The sequence below is a fragment of the Gekko japonicus genome, unplaced genomic scaffold, assembly GCF_001447785.1.
Source record: "Gekko japonicus isolate JY-2015 unplaced genomic scaffold, Gekko_japonicus_V1.1 scaffold50, whole genome shotgun sequence".
Taxonomy (NCBI): Eukaryota; Metazoa; Chordata; class Lepidosauria; order Squamata; family Gekkonidae; genus Gekko; species Gekko japonicus.
The window spans coordinates 167,912-188,597 of record NW_015164666.1 but is presented as its reverse complement, the minus strand read 5'-3'; the positions used below and the strand labels follow the sequence as shown (position 1 = coordinate 188,597).

Sequence of the window (20,686 nt, the reverse complement as noted above, 5' to 3'; positions counted from 1 at the left end):
TTTCAGACCAAGACCAAAAGGCAAATCCAACTTTTCCCTCTAGATCAGCTGTTTTATTTCCTCTTTAAATTGATACTGGTCAGTCAGAGAGCAAGTAGAACAGCCAATCACATAAGTTCTTCTCTCCAGGGAAGATTAACTCATAACTTCCCTGACTCTCTGTCCCAAGCAGCATTTTAAAACCTGCTTTGTCTTGCAATTCTGTCACAAGAGCAAATCATAATTTGCACTGGATACAACCTAATGAGTTCAAATTCCAGCTGTTAATAAACAAGGAATGTAAACTATACTTTTCCTTTTATTAATACTATCAGGATGATCAGTTAGTCTAGGAATTATTGTAGTGCAACAGGTAATACTGTGTCAGACATTAAAGCTGGCTAGCAGAAAATAATGGCTGGCTACCAAGCCCAGACAAACATGAAACACATGAAACTGCCTTATACTGAATCAGACCCTTGGTCCATCAAAGGGTGTGATCATATGAGCAGTTTAGCCTGACATAGCCATCCTTCCCCTCCAGATTAAATGGGCACAGTCACACAGCCACATCTGTCAGGTGTTCCCCAGCATACCCACCTCATTGTAGGATGACCTAGAGCCAGATTTAAAAGGTACCACAATCACAAGTGGTGCTTTCAGTTCCCCGCGCATTCATTGTGCATGGCTGGATGTCTGAACATGGGGAAGCATGTCCAGAACGGATTGGCAGTCTGAACCCAGCGGTGGGGTTTTTTGAGGTTTTTCCCCTACATGTTCATGTGCACATATACCACCTACATTTTTAAAAAAACAACCGGGAATCACGCTCCATGGCTGAGGTGCTGCAGTAATGTGGATGCTTGACCATGGAATGGCTGTGTGGGTAACCCACAGAAGGGTGTGCTGTCTGGATGATATGCCCCGCAACATTTTAAACCAGTACAATTAGAGGCAGCGCCATATCGCGCCAAGCCATCAGTGTGATCACACCCAAAGTCAGTATTGTCTACTCAGACATGCAGCAGCTCTCCAGGGTCTCAGGCAAAGGTCCTTCACATCAGCTACTGCCAGATCTTTTAACTGGAGATGCTGGGGACTGAACCTGGGACCTTCTGCGTGCCAGATACTCTACCACCGACCCACAGTCCTTGATGTTAGCTCTCTCCTGGTTTTGTGTCATCTACACATCTGATAATGATTTCTTCTACCACCTCATCCAAATTAGTAACAGAAAAAAATACTGAAGAATACAAGGCCTAGGACAGAACACTGCTGCACTCTACTCAAGATCTGCATCAAGACTGATGAAATCTCATTGAAGAAGACCACTCCGAGTACGTTTCTCCAACCAACTATGAATTTATCACTTAGCCTGCATTTAACCATTTTGCTAACCAAACTATTACAGGGAAATCTGCCAAATGCCTTGCTGGAATCAAGATATGCTATGTCAACAGACTTTCTATGTTCCACTAAGAAGTGCTGCTGTGATAGTTTTCTATGAAAAGGCATGCTCAGGTCTGGAATTCACCACCTTGCAGTTCACATCAGGCTGCTCTACCACTTCAACATTCTACCACCTAATTCATCTGCATGTGTAACAGATTACCACCTTTTTTGTCTGATGACCAATGCATCATATATGCAGTCACACACACACAAAGACAAAATCATATGCATGGGAACTTGGTTGTCTGGAGTGGCCATTGTATTACAGGTAATATATGGTATTTACCCAAAAGAAAGATTAGTTTCCATCCCATATGCTCAGTTAGGAAAGGTCATCTTGTATATGCATAAAGGTAAAGGTTCCCTAGCTCGAAAGCCAGTCCGACTCTAGGGTTGCGGTGCTCATCTCCGTTTCAAAGCCGAAGAGCCAGCGCTGTCCGAAGACGTTTCCGTGGTCATGTGGCCGGCATGACTAAACACCAAGGTGCACGGAATGCTGTTACCTTCCCACTGAAGTGGTACCTATTTATCTACTTGCAATTTCTTGCTTTCGAACTGCTAGGATGGCAGGAGCTGGAACTAGAGACGGGAGCTCACTCCATCATGCGGGGTCTCGAACTACTGAACTACATGCACACATGTAGATTAATATGTTTAGGTATTACCTGATAGGGCTGAGGGTCATCTTCCTTTCAGATAAATACAGTAGTTGTGGGTTTGAAAACCTTTTTCAAGTTATAACTGATCAATATGTACTGCACAATTAACCAATTACTCTAAGGAATCCCACTGAGAAGCTAATGCAAAAAGGTTGTGAAAGAGGAAAAAATAAGACAGACTGCAGTTCATTCTGTGTATGTGTACTTCATTGAAACGGCAGAACAACTAACCCATAAACAATGAGAACCCTGCTCGTCATGGATTTCCCCTCCCTTCCTGTATGTAAAGATTTTCCAAATAAAAAAGTTTACTAAAGTCTGAAACAAGCAAGAAAGGTTTTATTTGGGGGAGATGTACAGTTTTTAAGTGAATTGGATGAGCATTGAAAAAGTCCTCAGACTTTCATGAAGTACATTGAGTCAGTAAACTCTCGTCTTAATAATCATTTCAGTGCTCCCCAAAAGTCCTTGGGGGGGAAAATCAAGTCTTCTAAAATTTTCCATTTTTTCTCAGGCTGTCACATCTTCAACTTTTATGCTATTGAGGAAAAAAAACCCTTCAAAATTCAACCTTTGAATGCCATTTTTTAAAATAAGAAAAGTATGTTTTTAACCACAAGTTAAATTTTGAAGTGGTTTCTTTGAGGTTTTATGTATAAGTTGAGTGCAATTACACTCTTCTACATAATAAAGAAAAACAAACTTTTTAAATACAAAGAGGCTTAATCTAAAGGGGTTTCTTCACTTTTATGTAGCAGAAGAGCAGGAATTCCGTTCTCCTGGGAAAAAAAATTAAAATTAAAAGTAAAAAATAACAATGATGTTATAGGCACACTAATCCCCCCCCCCTCCTGTCTTGTTTTTTATATAGCACAGGAGAGGAGTAACAGCAAGGCAGAACTGAGGGGATCTATCCCAAAATAAAATTCCTCCCCAAACAAATTTTTGGATCTATGCAAATTGTATGAACCATTCAAATTAGAAGAATGAGTTGGGTTCTAGTTATTCCACACAAAGTGTTCATGTTTTATAAACACGAAAATGGAAGCAGGGAATCGGCTACAGAATCTGAGAATTTCAAAACATAATGCTTTTTCTTCGCCTATCAACTTTTACATGTACTGTTAATACATAGCAGAAATGGAAATCTGAGCTACAGATGTTTCTTATTTCTGCTTTGGCATACCAAGGCAATGAATGCATTAGCTCATGCCTGCTATACTGGCTCACCTCCCTATCTTCCTAAACAATGGACTCTTCACCCCACAGTAACAGCTCTTCTTCTGCACTCTATTCAACCAAATTAATGCAAATAGAGTGGTTTGTTTGGACTATCAAGGAACAGTACCGTAAACCACTTCACTCTTAGCCCATTTCATATCCAGAATTCCATGCTGCATTGATTATACTGCTATGCTATATAAAGGTGACTGGAAAAAAGCCCACAGGAAAAAAGCCCAGAGGAAGAACCCCACGGTCATAAATGCTCACAGGAAATAAGCCCACATGGAAATAAGCCCACGTGGATATTTATCTTACGGTTTTAATTTTCAATAACAAAATCAGTAAATAATATTAATTATTTGAAGAATGTTAAGCCATATAGTTGTTCAAAAGCTGTGTACTAAACAGTCTATACATAATTTAATTTAACATCTTTCTGCCTTTACTTTAGAAATTACTTCAAACTAACATTACAAAGGTTAACAAATGGTAAATTAATAAATGTATTTAATATTACTTTAAAATATTTCTATATAGAGTTTAATTTCTGTTGTTATTGTTTTTCCTTCTTAATAAAGTTTATTGATAACTAAATGGTCACTTTTATTTCCTGCATTTTCCCTTCAAAGCCTTTACACTCAAGAGCATTAAAGTCCTCTTCATATATGCCACTTTTGTACAGTAATGATTTACTAATAACAGCAAAATTATTATTTGGTTATACTTGATAAAATCACAACACAAATTGTTGCATGTGAATACAGGTAATACCTGTTCGTTCTCATAAATGGAGATGAATAGTTATCCACCATTATAAATATCTGTGGTGCTTTACATGGTATTTTTCCATGTGGGCTTCTTTCTGTGTGGGCTTCTTTCCTGTGAGCATTTATGACCTTGGGGTTTTGTTCTGTGGGCTTTTATCTTGTGGGTTTTTTCATAGAACCCTGTATAGATTATGGGTTGGATCACACAGAAAACTTTTACTGACAGAACAGGGGGAGTAATTTCCCTTCCTGAAGACCTCTGGCTCTCCACTCAGGAGGAGGATTTCAGGGGGCATTTGGAATTGCAGGAAAGGAAAGGGTGGAGTCCTTCTCCACTGACAGAAATCCCTTCTATCTACAGAAATTTACCACAAAACACCACAAAAAATGTAACGCACACATACTTATGGTGTATTTTAACGTATCATGTTAATAGTTACACTTTTTCAGAGTTCGCCAATGCTTTCCCCAAGAATTCTGCCATCCTAATCCTATTACAATGGTTACTGGACATCCCATCCTATTGACTGTATTGATGGATACTATGTGATCTGCCTTTTTTACTTTTGGAATGCTTTAGTATTGGGTGTATTTTTGCTTGGAGAAAACTAAGGCATTTAAACTTTTAAATTCTATACATAATTTTTATGTACCAAATTTAAAAAGATGCATTTCATGCCAGTAAGCTGCAAAACAGATATAGGTTGGTTACAAAAGTAATTGTTGCATATATTTCAATTTTTCCCAAAATTTCCAAGGCTTCAAAGTTTCTGGAAATTCTCTAGTATTGATGTTCACAAACAGTTGATAAAGTAGTAACCCTGCAAACAAGCATGGGACTGGTGCGATTAAATATTTCTCAATATTTAAAGAAAACAATATATCAGAGAGGAGAAAAGGCTAGAGTATTTCTTGTCAAATTGCTCCACCTTTCTGGAATGCATTTAATCATGTGAACTTCCCAAGTACAGCCTTAAGTATTATAGTACCACTACAGGTATTATTTCTTTATGTAGTGCATTTTTATCCCATCTACCTTCAGTCTGGTGTAAGGATAAAATGGAAATGGGGTGACTGTACAACAACCCTATGAGGTAGGTTAGGCTGAGAGAGAATGACTTGCTCAAGGTCACATGAAGCCTTGAAGCTGTCACTGAATCAGACCATGGTTCTATCAAGGTTAGTACTGTCGCTACTGACTGGCAGCAACTTTTCAGGGTCTCAGGCAGAGGTCTTTGACATAACCTACTACCTGATTCTTTTAAATGGAGATGCAGCAGATTGAAACTGGGATTTGCTACATGCAAAGCAGATACTCTACTACTGAGCCACAACCATCCATGTTACCCAGTTAAGCTTTTTGAAAAGCAAGGGTTAGAACCTGGGTCTCCCCACCCTAGTCCAACATTTACATCACATCTGCTGTTTGAAAGAACGAGGTCATAGAGTGGAATCATGTAGCCATTTACTGCATTATGACAGCGTGAAAACCTACTGTGATGTAGTGTGGTACAGAGCAGATAGGAAAGCTGACCAAGCAGCATAAGTATTACCAGACTCCTGCAGCCACATGGAAAACCAATTGATGTCAGTTGTACAGTGAACACTTTTTACTGTGTCACTGTAAATGATATTTTGTATTAACAAAGCTTCAAGTTCAGTTTTGTATTCTATATGCTGAATATTCGAAACAAGGAAATCCTATTAATTCTCTTGGAAATCAGCAAGCAGGAGGAGGAGGATGGTTGACTGAGTGGCCAAAGCTTAGAGATAAAATGGGAACACAAGTTCAATTACAGTAGCACCACAGCAGTCCTTGGTCCACTTCAATGTCACCTCTAAAAGAAAGGACACTCTTATCACACTGTTCTTCCCACAACAGTACTTCATTTGCTAAGGAGCTGACAAAGTTGACTTATGACTTTTCCCAGGTATTGTGGCAGTGGATAATGAGGGAGCAGTTTTTCAGCCACCACTACCAAACTACACAATAATATACGAACTGGGAAATAAAGCAGGTGCTAGTGGCAAATTATCATGATGGTATTCAAGCAAGCCTACAGTTTAATACAGGAAAATTTTAAGGGTGTCTGTCTTTTCCCACAAAATTATGGAAAAAGAACTCTAAAATATTTCTTCATTATGTCACTTAACATGGTCTTTTTATGAGAAAAATGAAAATATAACTATTCACATTTTCACTAGCTTTCAAGTCACCATTTAGCTGACTGAAGAGGCTTACACTCTAAAATATCCCATCATATCTGAACTACAACTGAATCTCCGCATTTCTTAAGGAGCCTGCTACAAAAACTCTGGATACCATCTTATATGGGTTTGTGTTCTGATATATACAGAAAACACCTCGAGCTGTTTCGATTTGTTCATGGGAATACAGCCACGGTTTAGATAACAATTATATGTAAAGTATGCCAGTTTCCACCAGCAGCCAGTGAAAAACAGTGTGATGGGTTAGAAGGGGTAGAAAGAGGACACCATCAATAAGCAGCAACTAATGGTGAGAGGCACTCCGACCCTATCAGGTGCACTCTGAAGCATGGCTGCTAACATCAAACAGCTCACATCCATACTGGCACTTCTGCTCAGTCAGCAATTAGAGCTAGCACCAAGCAAATGCACTATCTGCTCCCTACCTCAGGGGTTATGGTCTCTACTTATCTCACATATAAGTACAGCCATAGTTCTAACATGTTTCCAAATAAGAGACCTTTAGGGAACACATAGCTACATGCTACCAATCTTTATTTTAAACTTTGTGTCCCCTTTTTTATTTGTGGGCGGGGTATAAAGAATCTATAGGAGAGGCTGGGGGGGGGCTGGATATTCTTCAGTCCAGAAGGCAAGTTGCCTCTGAGCACCGCCCCCTGGCCCCATAGCTACCACATATGGTATAGATCTTGGAAGCAGGGCTTGTACTTGGATGAGAGACCACTAAGGAAGACTCTGCATGGGAAAGCAACGGTGAACTGCCTCTACTTCTCACTGTCTTGAAAGCCTCTTGTAACCTGATGGCACATATATACATACTTACATCCACTCTTGTAATTCCCTTTGGGGAAAGTAAATGACGTTGTAATACACAATATCATCTGACACCCCAATATATCTCAAAAAACATGAAACAAATTCTCCTGTCTCCATTACCATATTCTGCTGACAGGATTTGAAGTATGATCACTATCATCCCCATTTTACAAGTGGGAACCTGAAACTGGACAGGACCACTCTGCCGAGTCATGAATTTAGCAGGCAGTTGAATCCCATTCAAGATTGTTAGAACAAAATCAAAATTAAAAGTGTACTGATCTTACCATCTCTACAAGTTCAAGGATGGTTATGCATTTATCTTTTTTTTTAATTAAGTACTCACCCTACTCTATCTTTTCCAACATCCAGCTAGCCTGAGTCTCTTTCATCTGTGTAACTGCATCCACGGAAGCTACAACAGCCCCAAAATTATGTTAAAAAGTAGTGCTCTTATGTATACATTTTCTGCTCATGCAACTGAAGTTCCAAAATATTTAGGAATGACTATACATGTGTGTGATCTCACTACATTGTAGCAGTTCGTGGCTATACATTTGACAACAATTTTTCCTCCTGCAAAAAGAATCAGAATTCCAGAAGGTTTGGCACTAAAGCACACTTGAAAAGGCATAGCCTTCAAAACCGTCTGGGAAAATCACACTGTAAAAAGAGGCAGAACCAGGCAATTTTGTTTTAGAGCCTAAAACAATGTTTTTCTGCAACACAAAAGTGAACACCACTTGCCCACTCTAGAACTTCTATTTAGAGCAGTGAATCAAGGATTCTATTGCACAGATCTGATATTAGTGATATGGAGCAGAAAATTTCCAATGGTATATTTGTCTGTGGAACAGTTTGCACCCCATCTACGTAAATATACTCTGGTTATCTATAGTTGTCAGGACTGTTGTGCTGCTAATTGATCATGTTAGATGGGCCAAATGGGGGTACAAAGCATGCACAAACTCTAGTATTTGTACATCATGTATTTGCCTTCTTTTTCTAATATTATTCACTTTATTTAAATTTGAATCAGAAAATTTTCCAATGCATCTGTTCCCAGAAAACCCACATCACCATCTGATATAGACATTTGTGTTTTTAGGATCACAAGCACTGGTGCAGTTGGGTAATGATGGACTCCAGACTTAATATGGGTCATCCTTTAGATGGTAATGAATACTTCAAATATGAAGCTACAGCCTGTGCATGGAGGGTGGCCCATGTCGTGCTGTGAGCTGGGACACTGGCAACACTACTCATCATGCATAGCTGGTTCAGTTTAATTAGGAACAGACTAATCTTCTGGATCCTGACCTGTATTCACAAATTTCACACTGCACTAAAAAAACTTAAATATGTATTATTAAAAATTTTATGCCACTTCTCTCATGCAAAACAGGACCCAAAGCAGCTTGCAAAAAAACAAAAAATGAACAATCTGTAAGTCATAATATAACTACAGAACAGGAGGGGGGGCTGAGCAGGTGGAATAGTCTTCCCTGATAAGCAGCAGCACAGGCGGCAGCAGGAAGCAGCTCATTTTCAGGGCTGAGTGGGTAGGAAGAACTCAGCCTCTGAAGTCTCTTCTGACGAGTAGCGGCAAGACGTAAAAACATTTGAGGGGTGGATTGCTAAGTTATCAGCAACACTTCTGAAGTTTCAGTTAGGGGTAGCTGTACATTTAAACAAATATTTTATCATCCTGGAGATTATATACAAGTCAGTTCACATCAACCTGTTTTCACAGTCAGGGGACAATTACCACTGATTGCAATTCCCAAAAAGGAAGCCACATTTTGCACATACTGTTCATATTTACACAAAGATCACCCAATCAGAGAAAAAGATTGGTTGCATATAAATAGACCCCACACATCATACACTATTCAAGCTTCAGAAAAACAGAATTTACTGTAATGGCTAGGAAGCCATTTAAATGAGTTTTCTGAACGGGTGGAATTTTCAGCTTTAGACTGTTCTACCACTTGCAATTCTGATAGACGGGGCAACAGGAAGCAGCAAGCAAAACCAACAATGTGGGCACTGGTCACTACCCCAACTTTACTGAGGCCAAATGTCTAAATTAATGAACACAAATCTTTGCAACCTAATAAATTCTTCCTATGGCGGGCTGTAAAGCCTTCGCTCCTTCAGAAAATGAAACAAACTGAACTGAGAGGGCATTTTTGCAAACAATATATATACACTAACATTCCAATCCTAGGCACAATGACTTCAAGACAGGACTACTGCTTACTACACAGCTAGCTGTGGAGGGGTGTAGAAAAAATGAGTTACAATTTAACTGTTCGAGGAATATCCCCATTTTGTAAGAAGTGCCAACAATACTAACAAAGCCTCCTGTTCTACTACACTTATGAAAAGGACACCACTGGAATCAACAAGCCGCTTGTAAGTTTGCATGTTCGACCTTTAGACCTCAGGTTACAAACCAAAGATAGCATTCTAAAGTTAACTGGAAGGCTGAACAGTTGATACAGAGACATGTGTAGAAGCAGCCTTTCTCCTATAATAGCCTATCAGCAACAAATGGGGGTTTCTTTAACAATGGCTTCCAGACATCTGCTCCCACACATATGAAACCGTTTCAGGACATTTCAGACTCCCAAAGAACTGAAGAGATTTTTCATCTACCAAATTGGATTGCCGCTGTAAGCAAAAGCAATATACAAAGGCATTTCATAGGAAACCAAAGTGTGCTGTTTTTAATATATTAATAAATTAAAATTAACTATTTAATTAAATGTCCACCATGCTAGGTTCTATGCTTACAGGGAGCCAAGAGTAGCTTCCACTGCCAAAAGAGTATAAAGGCAACATGCAACTGAGAAGACTGAAGTCTTTGTTAAAGCACAGGACATAGTGGATACACTTTCGGTTCATTCCTGTTTCATAAGACTATTGATCTTATTTTACACTAAATTTAAAATAGTTATATTTCCTTTTAAAAATACATTTTTTAAATTTGGAATAAAACATAATATACCAAAGCATTTATTTTAAGAAACGAATAAAGTTACCAGTATGATATCACTTGATCCTTTATGAATATTTCCACCAAGTATATGGATACAGCAATTGCACATTAGCTCCAGAAATCATCCTTCAGAACTATTAGGTGCAAGTATAGCCAGATGTGCTCCTTTTCCCTCCCTTTTAGCTACGCCCCTGGGATAAAAGGGTCTCATGAGCCTCCATCTGGATTAAGTTTTATTTTCTCCCTTGCTTGATCGTTATGCAATTGTGCACCCATGCATACTTGTTACGGCATTATTGGAGAACACAGCCCTCAAAAGAGAGTAAAAAGGTTAAACTGGCAGACAAAGCAATCCTTCTACCCCAAAAGTGACAGTACAGATACCACAGACTAAAACAGAACATAAAGTCAAACAAATATTAAATTAAGAGTTGATGACAAAACAGATGTGTTATAAATCACCACAGACACAGAGAGGTCTGCAAGATTATAGTGCACAACCATAGATATCCAGTAACAATTTGATTTCAAATGACTGCATTAGGCGATCTGATTCTAAGGGCTCCACACTACACAAAAGTGCTATTAACTCACCATTAATCCCCCTTCGTGTAACGGCACAGGGGCATTCTTACAGGTGAACACCCTCAGTGCATTCTCACCTGCAGTGCTCTGATTTTTATTTTGAGTTCAAAAAAGCTCAAAATGACTTGTTCTTCCCCCGACCCATCTCACCCTAAACAAAAGGAAGATATAAATTAATCCTAGCCAGTTATCTAGGGTACAAATTCAGTAGCTATTTTATGTCTTCACTTCACATAGTCATCCAATTAGGGCCAGAAAGCTCATAATAGGTTATGAGCTCACTAAACCTGTTACATTTTAAATTATGACACTGCCTCTGAGGCTATACACTCTGGTTACATGCTACCTGTGGCCCAGGTTTGGCAACCAAAAGAAAAAAGCCCTGAAAAGAGGCTGCAGATGATGACAACTATTACCAAGTCCATACTGTCAGGTAATTTTTCTTATGGGATTATGAAGATGATGATAATGTTACTAATGGCTGCCTTATGATCAGTTTATGGATCAAAGATCTCAACACTGTTAAATTATTAATTAGCCAAATCCCCCCTTGCCCAAATGTTTATTTACTGTGTCCATATTTTACACAGTATCGACATGCTAGAGAGGCTTTCTTCATACGCGAACTAATTTAGCACATGGGCACCATAAGATTTCAGAGCTTTGCGGTATATTGTCGGTGGGCCTCCTCCATGTCTATTACATGTGCACTCCAAACATGAAGACTTTCTGGCCTCAAACTCTCAAGGATCTGCTTGTATATGTATGGATGCAATGTATTTCTTCTTGTTAAATGGGAGAAATTTCATTGACCAGTCCACTTCATATATGGGCCGCTATGTGGTGAGCCCACCACAAGTAACACTGTCTGTGCAATGGAGGAGTGCTCTTCTATCACGTGAACTGAAGAACCACATGGTCACAATACAAACTGCAGTTAAGAAACCTGTTTCTCATAAACAGATGGTAAACTCAGAGCTCCCGCAGAACATGCATGCTGATCAAAGGCTCACTAGGAATACAGAGAGTCTAGATTCTATTTTTTAAATTATTTTCTACATTTGTATGTTTTAAGTGTTTTTAAGAGCTGGTGTGGTATAGTGGTTAGAGTACTCAAGTAGGATGGGGCGGGAATCCATGTTTAAATCCACTCTGCCATGAAGCTTGCTGGGTGACGTTGGGCCAGTCACACACATTCAGGATTCTTCCTCACAGGGTTCTTGCAAAGATAAAAATGGAAGACTGGAGAATGCGGTAAGATGCTTCAGGTCCCCATGGAGGAGAAGCATGAATTATAAGTGACGCCAATAAAGTTCCAGCAAGCCATGTGGTATAGGGGTTAGAGTGTCAGACCTGTGAGACCCAGGTTCAAATCCCCATTCTGCCATAGGAGCTCACTGGGTGGTTACAGTCAGTCTGTTTCTCTCAGTCTAACCTACTTCACAGGGCTGATGTACTGAGAATAAACCGGGGAAGGGAAGAATTATGTCGTAAATCCCTATGGGTCTCCAAGGGGGAGAACAGCAGGGTATAAGTATCAAAATAAATAAATACGAATGCCTTTTTATGGTCTGAATAATGTCTTTCCCCCAAAGACAAGAGTTTTTTTAAAAAAATACTGCACAATGAACATCACATGTTAACTCACCATAAACTGGAATCTTCCAGGTTTGTGTTTCAATTTTCACATCCTTTGTTCAATGTCATGCATAACATAAACATAACTTAAAATATTCAAAATGCACAATATACTAAACACACTATGATGGACCAGTACATAAGAAGCATACTAATTTCTGTAGACAACATCAAATCACATAGTCCCTCTTTTTCTCTAGCATTTCTAACTGAAATTTGCTAGATTAACAGAAAGTACATAAAAGTGGTTAATCACATGCCATGAATATGTGTGATTTAATTTGCAGCCCCCTCCCTCATAAAATAATGTTTAGAACTGCTCTCAGCTCACATCAGTATAAAGCTAAAAATGCAGGAACAGAAGACTTGTATGACACGCAACTGTCCATCATTCACCTAAGGAGCCTGAACTTCAACCCTTCCATATATCTTATCCTTGCAACTACTGTATCAGGGAGATGAGAGTGAGAAACAGGGACTGGCCCAAAATCACCAGGTGAACCTCAGGGCAGAGTGGAGATTTGAACCTGGATTTCCCCAGGACTAATACTCTAACCACTGTACCACAATGGCACTTCATGCCATTTATAGGCCAAAGCCTAGCTTTTACATCATCCTTCTAGAAATTCCAGACAAAAGAATCACAGGTGGTACATGAACACTGCCATACGATAGTGACAATTATGCACCCACTGCACTAAAAACCTATTGTATGGAATAACCCAGGGGTGTTCTTTGTTTCATTTAAGTGATGATTCACAGGACCAGGTCTCACCAGTGCATTGGCCATGGTTGAGTAAAACAAACCCAAACAGTGGGACATAAAATGATGAGAAACTCAGAATAAAAATGTTCAGGTTTCATAAATGGATGTTTATGAATGAATCACCATTCCCTATAGAACAGTTAGTTAGAATTGATATAAATGTTTAAGAATTAATATTGTGGTGAACAATACTGAACAAATATAGACCTCTCTAAAAAGCATATTAGAAAGCAAGAGGTTATTAACTATCAGAGTGAAATATTCTCCATGGATATAAAATAAACTTCAGGACATGTCAGTGTGCCTTCATAGCTAAACTGAGCTAATTGTTTCAGAGAATAGCTATATGCAAGTTGGTTCAACCAATTGCAACACACCACCAATTGGTCAATAACAGTACATTCAGCAATTGTCCCAGTATTCTCGTACTCAGCAGGTATAATTATTGCTTCAAGTTGGTGATATAGATTTTAAGTAAACATACAGCAAAAGGATCATAGCACAAAAAGATTTTCAGTCTTGACAATAGAGACAACATTCCGCTCATCAGCAGGTCACTATTATCCTCGAGCAACATTCTTTTTAACCAATTGGTTTTATCCTTCATTCTGGCATTATCTAAGCAAACTAGGTAAACAAACAACATTGATGCAACAGCAGAACATGCTGGGAGGCACTGTCAATTCTTTATAACATCTGTGCATTTCACACAAGCCTCTCTACTCCTTTCTTCAGTGAAATGAACCCTTAGTAGACTGAACTTAACTATTGATTGCCCTGAAACACCTAAAACACAAAGAGTTATAATCACTTTATGTTTTCTGCTACATATTGTCTTGCACAGATGAGAATAAATGTTACACACAACTTTTAGATTTTTCCCCTCTCCCCTGAATACTGTATGAAGGATAAATGCTATTTCAGCCCCGGTCACACGGGCCAAATAATACAGGAGGGAGTTGTGGCTTTTCGCCCCGGCGCAATTTAATGCGCCAGAATGTGATCAGACACCACCGTGGCAAAGTGGGGTTTTGTTTGTCAGGACACGTTTTCGGCATGCGTCAAGAGCACGCTTGAGCGATCACACATGGGTAATCCGTTGATGGCCCGTAGCAAACCGTTTGCTAGTAGGCTTTCGCGGGTATTTTTTAACTCCAGATCTTCGGGCGGATGCTACGGGTCGGTGATGGGTGTGCTATGCTTGCCAGATGTGTCTTTGTGATCAGGCCCGTATACTCCGCCCGACATTTGTGCCTCTCCCCGCCGCAAATTCTGCATGTGAACAGGGCCTTCATTGTTTTTAATTACTCATAAGCATAGATAGGCTAATACCTACCCTTACAGCAAAGGCAGTCTTAGCCATTGGGCAACAGGGCCGTTTCCCTTGCAGGCCACTGACTGACTACAGCCCAGAACCCTCAATGGGAAGGGGAGGAAGAAGAGCAGGCTTCTGTCTTGCAGTGGTAGCTCGCACTCACCTCAGAGAGAGCAAGGGTGACTCCTTGCTTGGCCCCAGAGGGGCAGTGATTCCTGAGCCCCTGCCCCTGCAGTTTGAGTAGCTAACTGACTGGAGAAAGAATGTCCTGCTCCTTCAATAGAGTCTTAAAAGGCTGCTACTTACCTCCATGACACAAAAAGCCTCTGTTAAAGGAGCAAACATTTGTCTCTGGGCCTGTTGACAAGCCACTGCCATCCTTCATTGACTTCAATGGACTGGGAAGGATATAATTCTTAGAATGGCACTATATAAGCAAAACTCTTTCCTGAGAGTAAACCTCATTGAATAGACCAGAGTAGGATTCAGTAGATGTATTTAGGATTGCTCAGCCAAGTTACTTGTATGGTTCATATGCTATATCATTTAACCCCTTCGGGGTCCAAGCGGGATATAAACTGAATGATAAATAAATATAAATAAATAAGCCCAAACAGGAACGAGGAGGAATCATAAGCAGAAAACAAGAATAACTCCCCAGAGCTCTCTCTCTGAGGAGTTTGTCTCTGGAGAGTTATTCTTGTTTTATACTAGTTAATCCCGCTGCAGGATCTTAGTTACTATCATCCTATTTTTGGTTTCTATATAACTGAACTACTGTAGTGTTTCCAATTTACTCGTGTGCAGCCTTTGTGAAATACAAAACATTTTCCTCTTCACCAAGAAAGCCCCAAAAACATAAGGATAAAGTAGCCAATCTTTTAAAAGTTTAACATACTCAGCAAATTTTGTGTCTGTGCTGTGCAGGGAAAGTAATAGGTAATCATAAAAAGCATGCTGCGTTTAGACTGTTTCACATTACAGCAATTCAGCAGTTTTATGAGGAGGTACAACACTTGTACTATAAAGAAACACTGGTACAGAAAACAGGTACCTCTGCCTTCCTATTCATGTATCAATTGATACAAAATTATTTGGGTGATTTAGGCATATGTTCTTTAACTTGTTTCTGGTATTGGTGTAAGCCACCCAAACTAACACCAACATTTTTAATGAAGTGTTCTTCACTTGGTACTGTGGGATAATTAAAGGAAAAGACAATGTATTTAAAAAACCTGCTTTGATCATTAATTACAGAGGTACCAAATGAATGTAGCACAGTACACTGACATATGCATGGCCCGTGAATAGTTAACTCCCCTAGAACATCTGGCAATTTAAAACTATATATCCCACTCCTGAGAAGTACAGCACAATAAATCAGAGTGTAACCAAAGAATGATAATTTATTCCAAAGTGCTGTGCAGCCAAGTACAGCCTGTACTCAGGCACTGCAAGAAATAAAGTTAGCTGCTTGGTGGCTAAAGCCTGGTCTTGACCCTGAGCGCGAGAATACCCAGCATTTTCCTGTCTTGGGGAGGTGTAATTAGAAAGATAACTGCATTATTTAATTAATCCGGCGAGAGCATGAGGGGGCAAAGGGACTTGCTACTGATTTTTTACTTCATCATCACACCGAAGTCACAACGGAAATGCGTCTGTTTTTAACGCCAGGGAGAGCGGAAAATGCCTAAACCATGTCCTAAATCTGATTTATCCCTACTTCCCGGAAGCAGAGCGCACGCATTCTCAGCAAGGAGGAAACGGGACTCCATGATGAGTCTCGCTGAGGTTTTTTCAAATTATTAAATGCCTTGTGCAAAAACGGACAAAAAGAAAGCCTTCTAGCCTCCAACTCGTTAGTCGAACTTCAAAAGAGAAAACAAGCTATTTTTGTGTGTGAAAAGGCTGGTTTCCCTTTTCAAATCGTGTTTATGACGAGTCCCAGATTTAAAAGCGACTAGGAAGCCGCGCTAAATATAGCCGCCAGCTAATTGCACTGCCTTAAAGCTTAAATGGCTCTTTAAAGCGACGTGCCCCCCGCCCCCCAGCCATCCAAGCCAGGCTGGCTGCAATCCGCACCAGCGACCGTGCGGATTTGTTGCAGTGACCTTCTTCCTACAACTCACGCCCAGCAAACTCTCACTTCCACCCACCCGCCTCCAAATCTCCAAACCAGATGGCGACGTGCGTTAACGACCATTCACCCTATTCAGACAGAGGGTTCCCCCCCACGGGAGTGTCAAAGTTGAGTCAGAAGATTTAGGCAGGAAACTGAAGGGCGGGCCGCGATGAACAGGAGTCTTCTCAAACCCACCCCAGGTCGCAGCATTCAGACGTTCCAAGCGAACAGAAGGGCTGGCATCGAGCTTGCCCAAAGGGATGCCCCTCTCGGTCTCTCTCTCTCTCACACACACACGGGCTGGTCCCCTCATCGCCTCCCCGCCGGCCTTTCCTTACCCGCGGTGTAGTCTCTGCCTTGCCCGAGCTCGGAGAGGAGCCTCCCCCACATGGTGGTGGTGCCGCCGCCGCCGCCGAGCGCAAAAAGTGGGGAGCCGAGGCAGACTCAGCGACCGCCCGGTTGCCCACACGCGCGCCGCAGACTCTGAGGGCCAAGAGAGGGGGCTGGCGGATGGAGACGGCGGGGAGGCCGCTCACTGCTGCGCGTGTGCTACTCCTGCCGCTTTTGCCGCGCTGCAGCCCGCCTCTGGCCTGAGGGGAGCTGAGGCCATGGCGTTGCCGGGCCGTTCTTCGCCGTGACAGCGACAGCAGCAGAAAGGACAAAACTCGCTTTATTCTGTTACTGCTGCTGCCCACTCACTGCAGCTTCCTTCCTCCTCCGGTCCTCCTCCTTTCTGCTGCTACTTCACGCCGGGCGGGGACAGAGGCGGGAACTCAGCAGATGCTGCCGCTGCTCTGGAGAAGGAGTGGGAGGAGGGAGTATACAGAAAGCGGGTTAAGAGGCACGGGAGGATGTGGCCGCATAACCCGACTGAGCCAGACTGAGCCCCTGAGGGTAACTGGAGAAACGAGGGCAGGAAAGGAGGGGCTTCATGGAAGAGAACCTGCAGTCTGGCCAAGTGCCGGTCAAGCAACACATAGCAAAAGTGCCTTTGGCCCACGTGCAAAGAAGACGAAGGGCACTCTCGCACAGGGGGCTGGAAAACATGTACTTTTTTAAAAAAAATAGTCACTCAGAGAGGCTCTTGTTGCTGTTCTGAACTAGTGTTTGGACTCAGTAATGAGATCCATGAGCTGAAACATAATCCTGACAAGACAGAGGTTTTCTGAGTTGATAGAATGGCAAACTGAAGACGAGATCTCTTCTGTCTTGGATGGGGTTATACTGGCCTTGAAAAGCCAGGTTTGCAGCTTGAGTGTGCTACGCAACACAGCAGTCACTTGAGAAAACCAGTGGGTTGAAGTGCTTTTACCCAGCTTCACTTGGTGCATCAGCTGCTTCCCTTCTTGGTTCGACCAGATCTAGCCACAGTTACATCTAGACTGGACTATTGCCGCATACTGTAATGACTATTTTTGAAGAGTGTTTGGAAACTGCAGCTAATGCAGAACACTGGCTAGACTGCTGGTTTGGGGGCAGCTGTCAAGAGCATTTGGCTCCAATTGTACAAGAGATCAGTTCCACTGGAGAAAATAGATGCTTTGGAGGGTGGATTCTATGGCACTGTATCCCTCTGAAGTCCCTGTCCTCCCCAGGCTCCACCCCTAAACCTCCAGGAGTTTCCGCACCTGGATCTGGCCACTCAAGCACCACATTCCCCTCTGGTGGCCAGAGGAGACCTGTCAGCCCTTCAGCCCCACTATTATGAAACAACCTCCCAAGGGAGGTGTGTCTGGCCACTGCCCCCTATATGGAGGTCTGGCTCCCTTACTTTCACTCTCTAGTACGCAGTTGAAGATGATTTTATTTAGGATTTTTAAGTGTACTGGCAGTCCTAAATTGTGATTTTAAAGTTTGGCTTTATGAATTCTTTTTAATTTTTTATCTATATTGCAAGCTAATTTTTAATCTATATTGTAAGCTACCTTGAGTTTACAATATAGCTACCTTGAACTACCTTGGATCTAGTATTTTTCCCCAATTAGGTTCTTTTTTTTAAAAAAAAAACTATTTGTAAGGGATTTGTGCAGCTGAGTTTTTACACTTTCAGATTTTCTAGTCAAGTGTGCAGTACACTGTGGTTGCTATAGTTGCACTGTACAACTAAGCTCTTTTTTTACAGTCTTCTTTTTATGAGCTTTTGACAAACCTATTTTGTGGTTACGCCTATTATGAATGTCTGCCTAAGAAATGGCCAAACTGAAATAAAATGGCATGGGAATACATTTGGTTTACTGGCATTTAAAAACACAATGAGCATAATTGTTTCCCACACAATATGTGTTAAAACAGAAATATGCAAGAGCATATTCAGGAGAAATTATTCGTGGATTGTGCCCTGCATCTTTAACTTGACTCAGATATTTGTAATGTGGCCTTCCCAGAACAGGGGTGCAACCTGATACCATTTCAGATCTGCATACCTCCTCAGTCTCCCACAGGATGCTTAAAAGGCAAGAGTCCTCCTTTTCAGATGTTACCACACTGGTACCAGAAGCTCACCAACAGGAGTGTGCACTACCTGCAATATTCCTGATACAGCCATTCCAGATCCCACCTGGACACTGGCAACCCCTAATCTTGCCTGATAAAATGTTCTGGAGAATTTGAAAGCTTGCCTGCTATTGACTGTCATTTGAGTTGGTCCTAATAAATAAGTGGTATCATGTGGCTTTTGTTTTTGGATGCTGTATAAATGCTGCAGTCTCCTTAAAACAACTTCAAAATCAAAACGTACAAAAATAGAAGCAAGTGCATTCAGTCCTGGACAAGTTCAGTTGGAATAGGACCAATGGAAGGCAACTGACCCAGAAATGTGAAATTATACAGTTTTGCATGCTTTACTGCACCCTGGATTTCACTAAGCATAAGGAACAATTTGTGCTGCTACACCGACATCAAATCCATGATGATGGCTTGTCCCTATTTGGATAATAACCTTCCACGTAAAAATTAAAGCAATCTCATAGCTATAGAGCTGAGTATCTACTAACCATGCCCAGACAACTTAATTGGGAAAATACAATTTCCTTGAATGTTGTTCTTAAGACCAAATAATTTAGGATTAATAGCAGATGTAACAAAGACATTTTGAACATATCATGATTTCAAAGGAAAGGCCCCTGGTGTGCAATGTAATCCCTTCCCCATAAGCATGACAAACCCATTCCAGAGCATCTTCTGAATGCAAAACTTTGGGGGGGGGGTTCCTTTTCCTTTCAGAACAAGTACTTTAAGGCTGAGGAGTGAGCAGGGTATTTTTAATGGCTGACTTATAAAAGGCATTTAATATTATGTATAATACTGTATTATATTGTTAAAGGGTTTACAATCAACTCTAAATAAATACATGAAAGTAAGAGTGGGTGGGAACTGAGGGGCAGGAATAATGGGGTCAAGCAGGACTAAATGTTTTGAGTGGGAGGAAAGGTAGTCCCAGACATAGTGGCAGATAATACATTATAATTAGAATCACTGAGGAAGAGGTGGATCCATCAAAGATAATGTTTCAGCCAATCCACCAGTGGAACAGCCAGGCAAGCCAAGGGGTAAATATTTTCTGCATAATACAGACCTAAAGGGCTCAGGTTTCAAAACCAGAAGTATCATTTCTTAGAAGGGATTCTTGCTTCCTTCTGCTCTACCTCAGAGCAAATGATCATGTCAGTTATAGTCTGATATGATCTTAGGTATGCAGAGATGGATGGAATTCAAATTCACTAGAAGCACAGTTTGCAGAATGCTGGCAACTGCCTTTTAATTGCAGGATTAGAACTTTCCTATCATATCTTGAACAAACTTTATCCTTTCCCCCTTTTTGTACTAAACACTGAGCCTGCGGAAGCGTTCTGGAGAACGCAGAAGTATGCTCACTATTTTGTGAACTAATGGTTGGTTCTGAAAAAAGGAATTATACTGCTGTTACCAGGATACCCCTTCCTGGATGTGTGCTGTCCGCCCTGACTTCAGGCGATTTCGCACTAGAGCTGCCTCGCGGCACAGCTGCCGTTTGCCCCGACACTATTTGTCAATTTCGCACCTGAGGCTGCAGGGCTGCATTTGACCCGCGGCTTCACCCGATTTCCTCCGCAGTTTCGTGATCCTTAAAAACCAGGATCACGAAACTGCGG

General features: G+C 41.1%; 1 protein-coding gene across 1 annotated transcript in view; it reads right to left on the bottom strand.

Moving 5' to 3' along the window:
- Positions 1-17,384, bottom strand: part of CEP85L (centrosomal protein 85kDa-like) — a 169,740-nt gene extending 152,356 nt beyond the window's left edge. Inside the window, exon 1 of the mRNA XM_015409088.1 lies at positions 16,895-17,384. Coding sequence (XP_015264574.1) covers positions 16,895-16,946 — 52 coding nt within the window. The 5' untranslated portion in view covers positions 16,947-17,384. The remainder of the gene's footprint in view (positions 1-16,894) is intronic.
- Between the last annotated feature and the right edge of the window lie 3,302 nt (positions 17,385-20,686).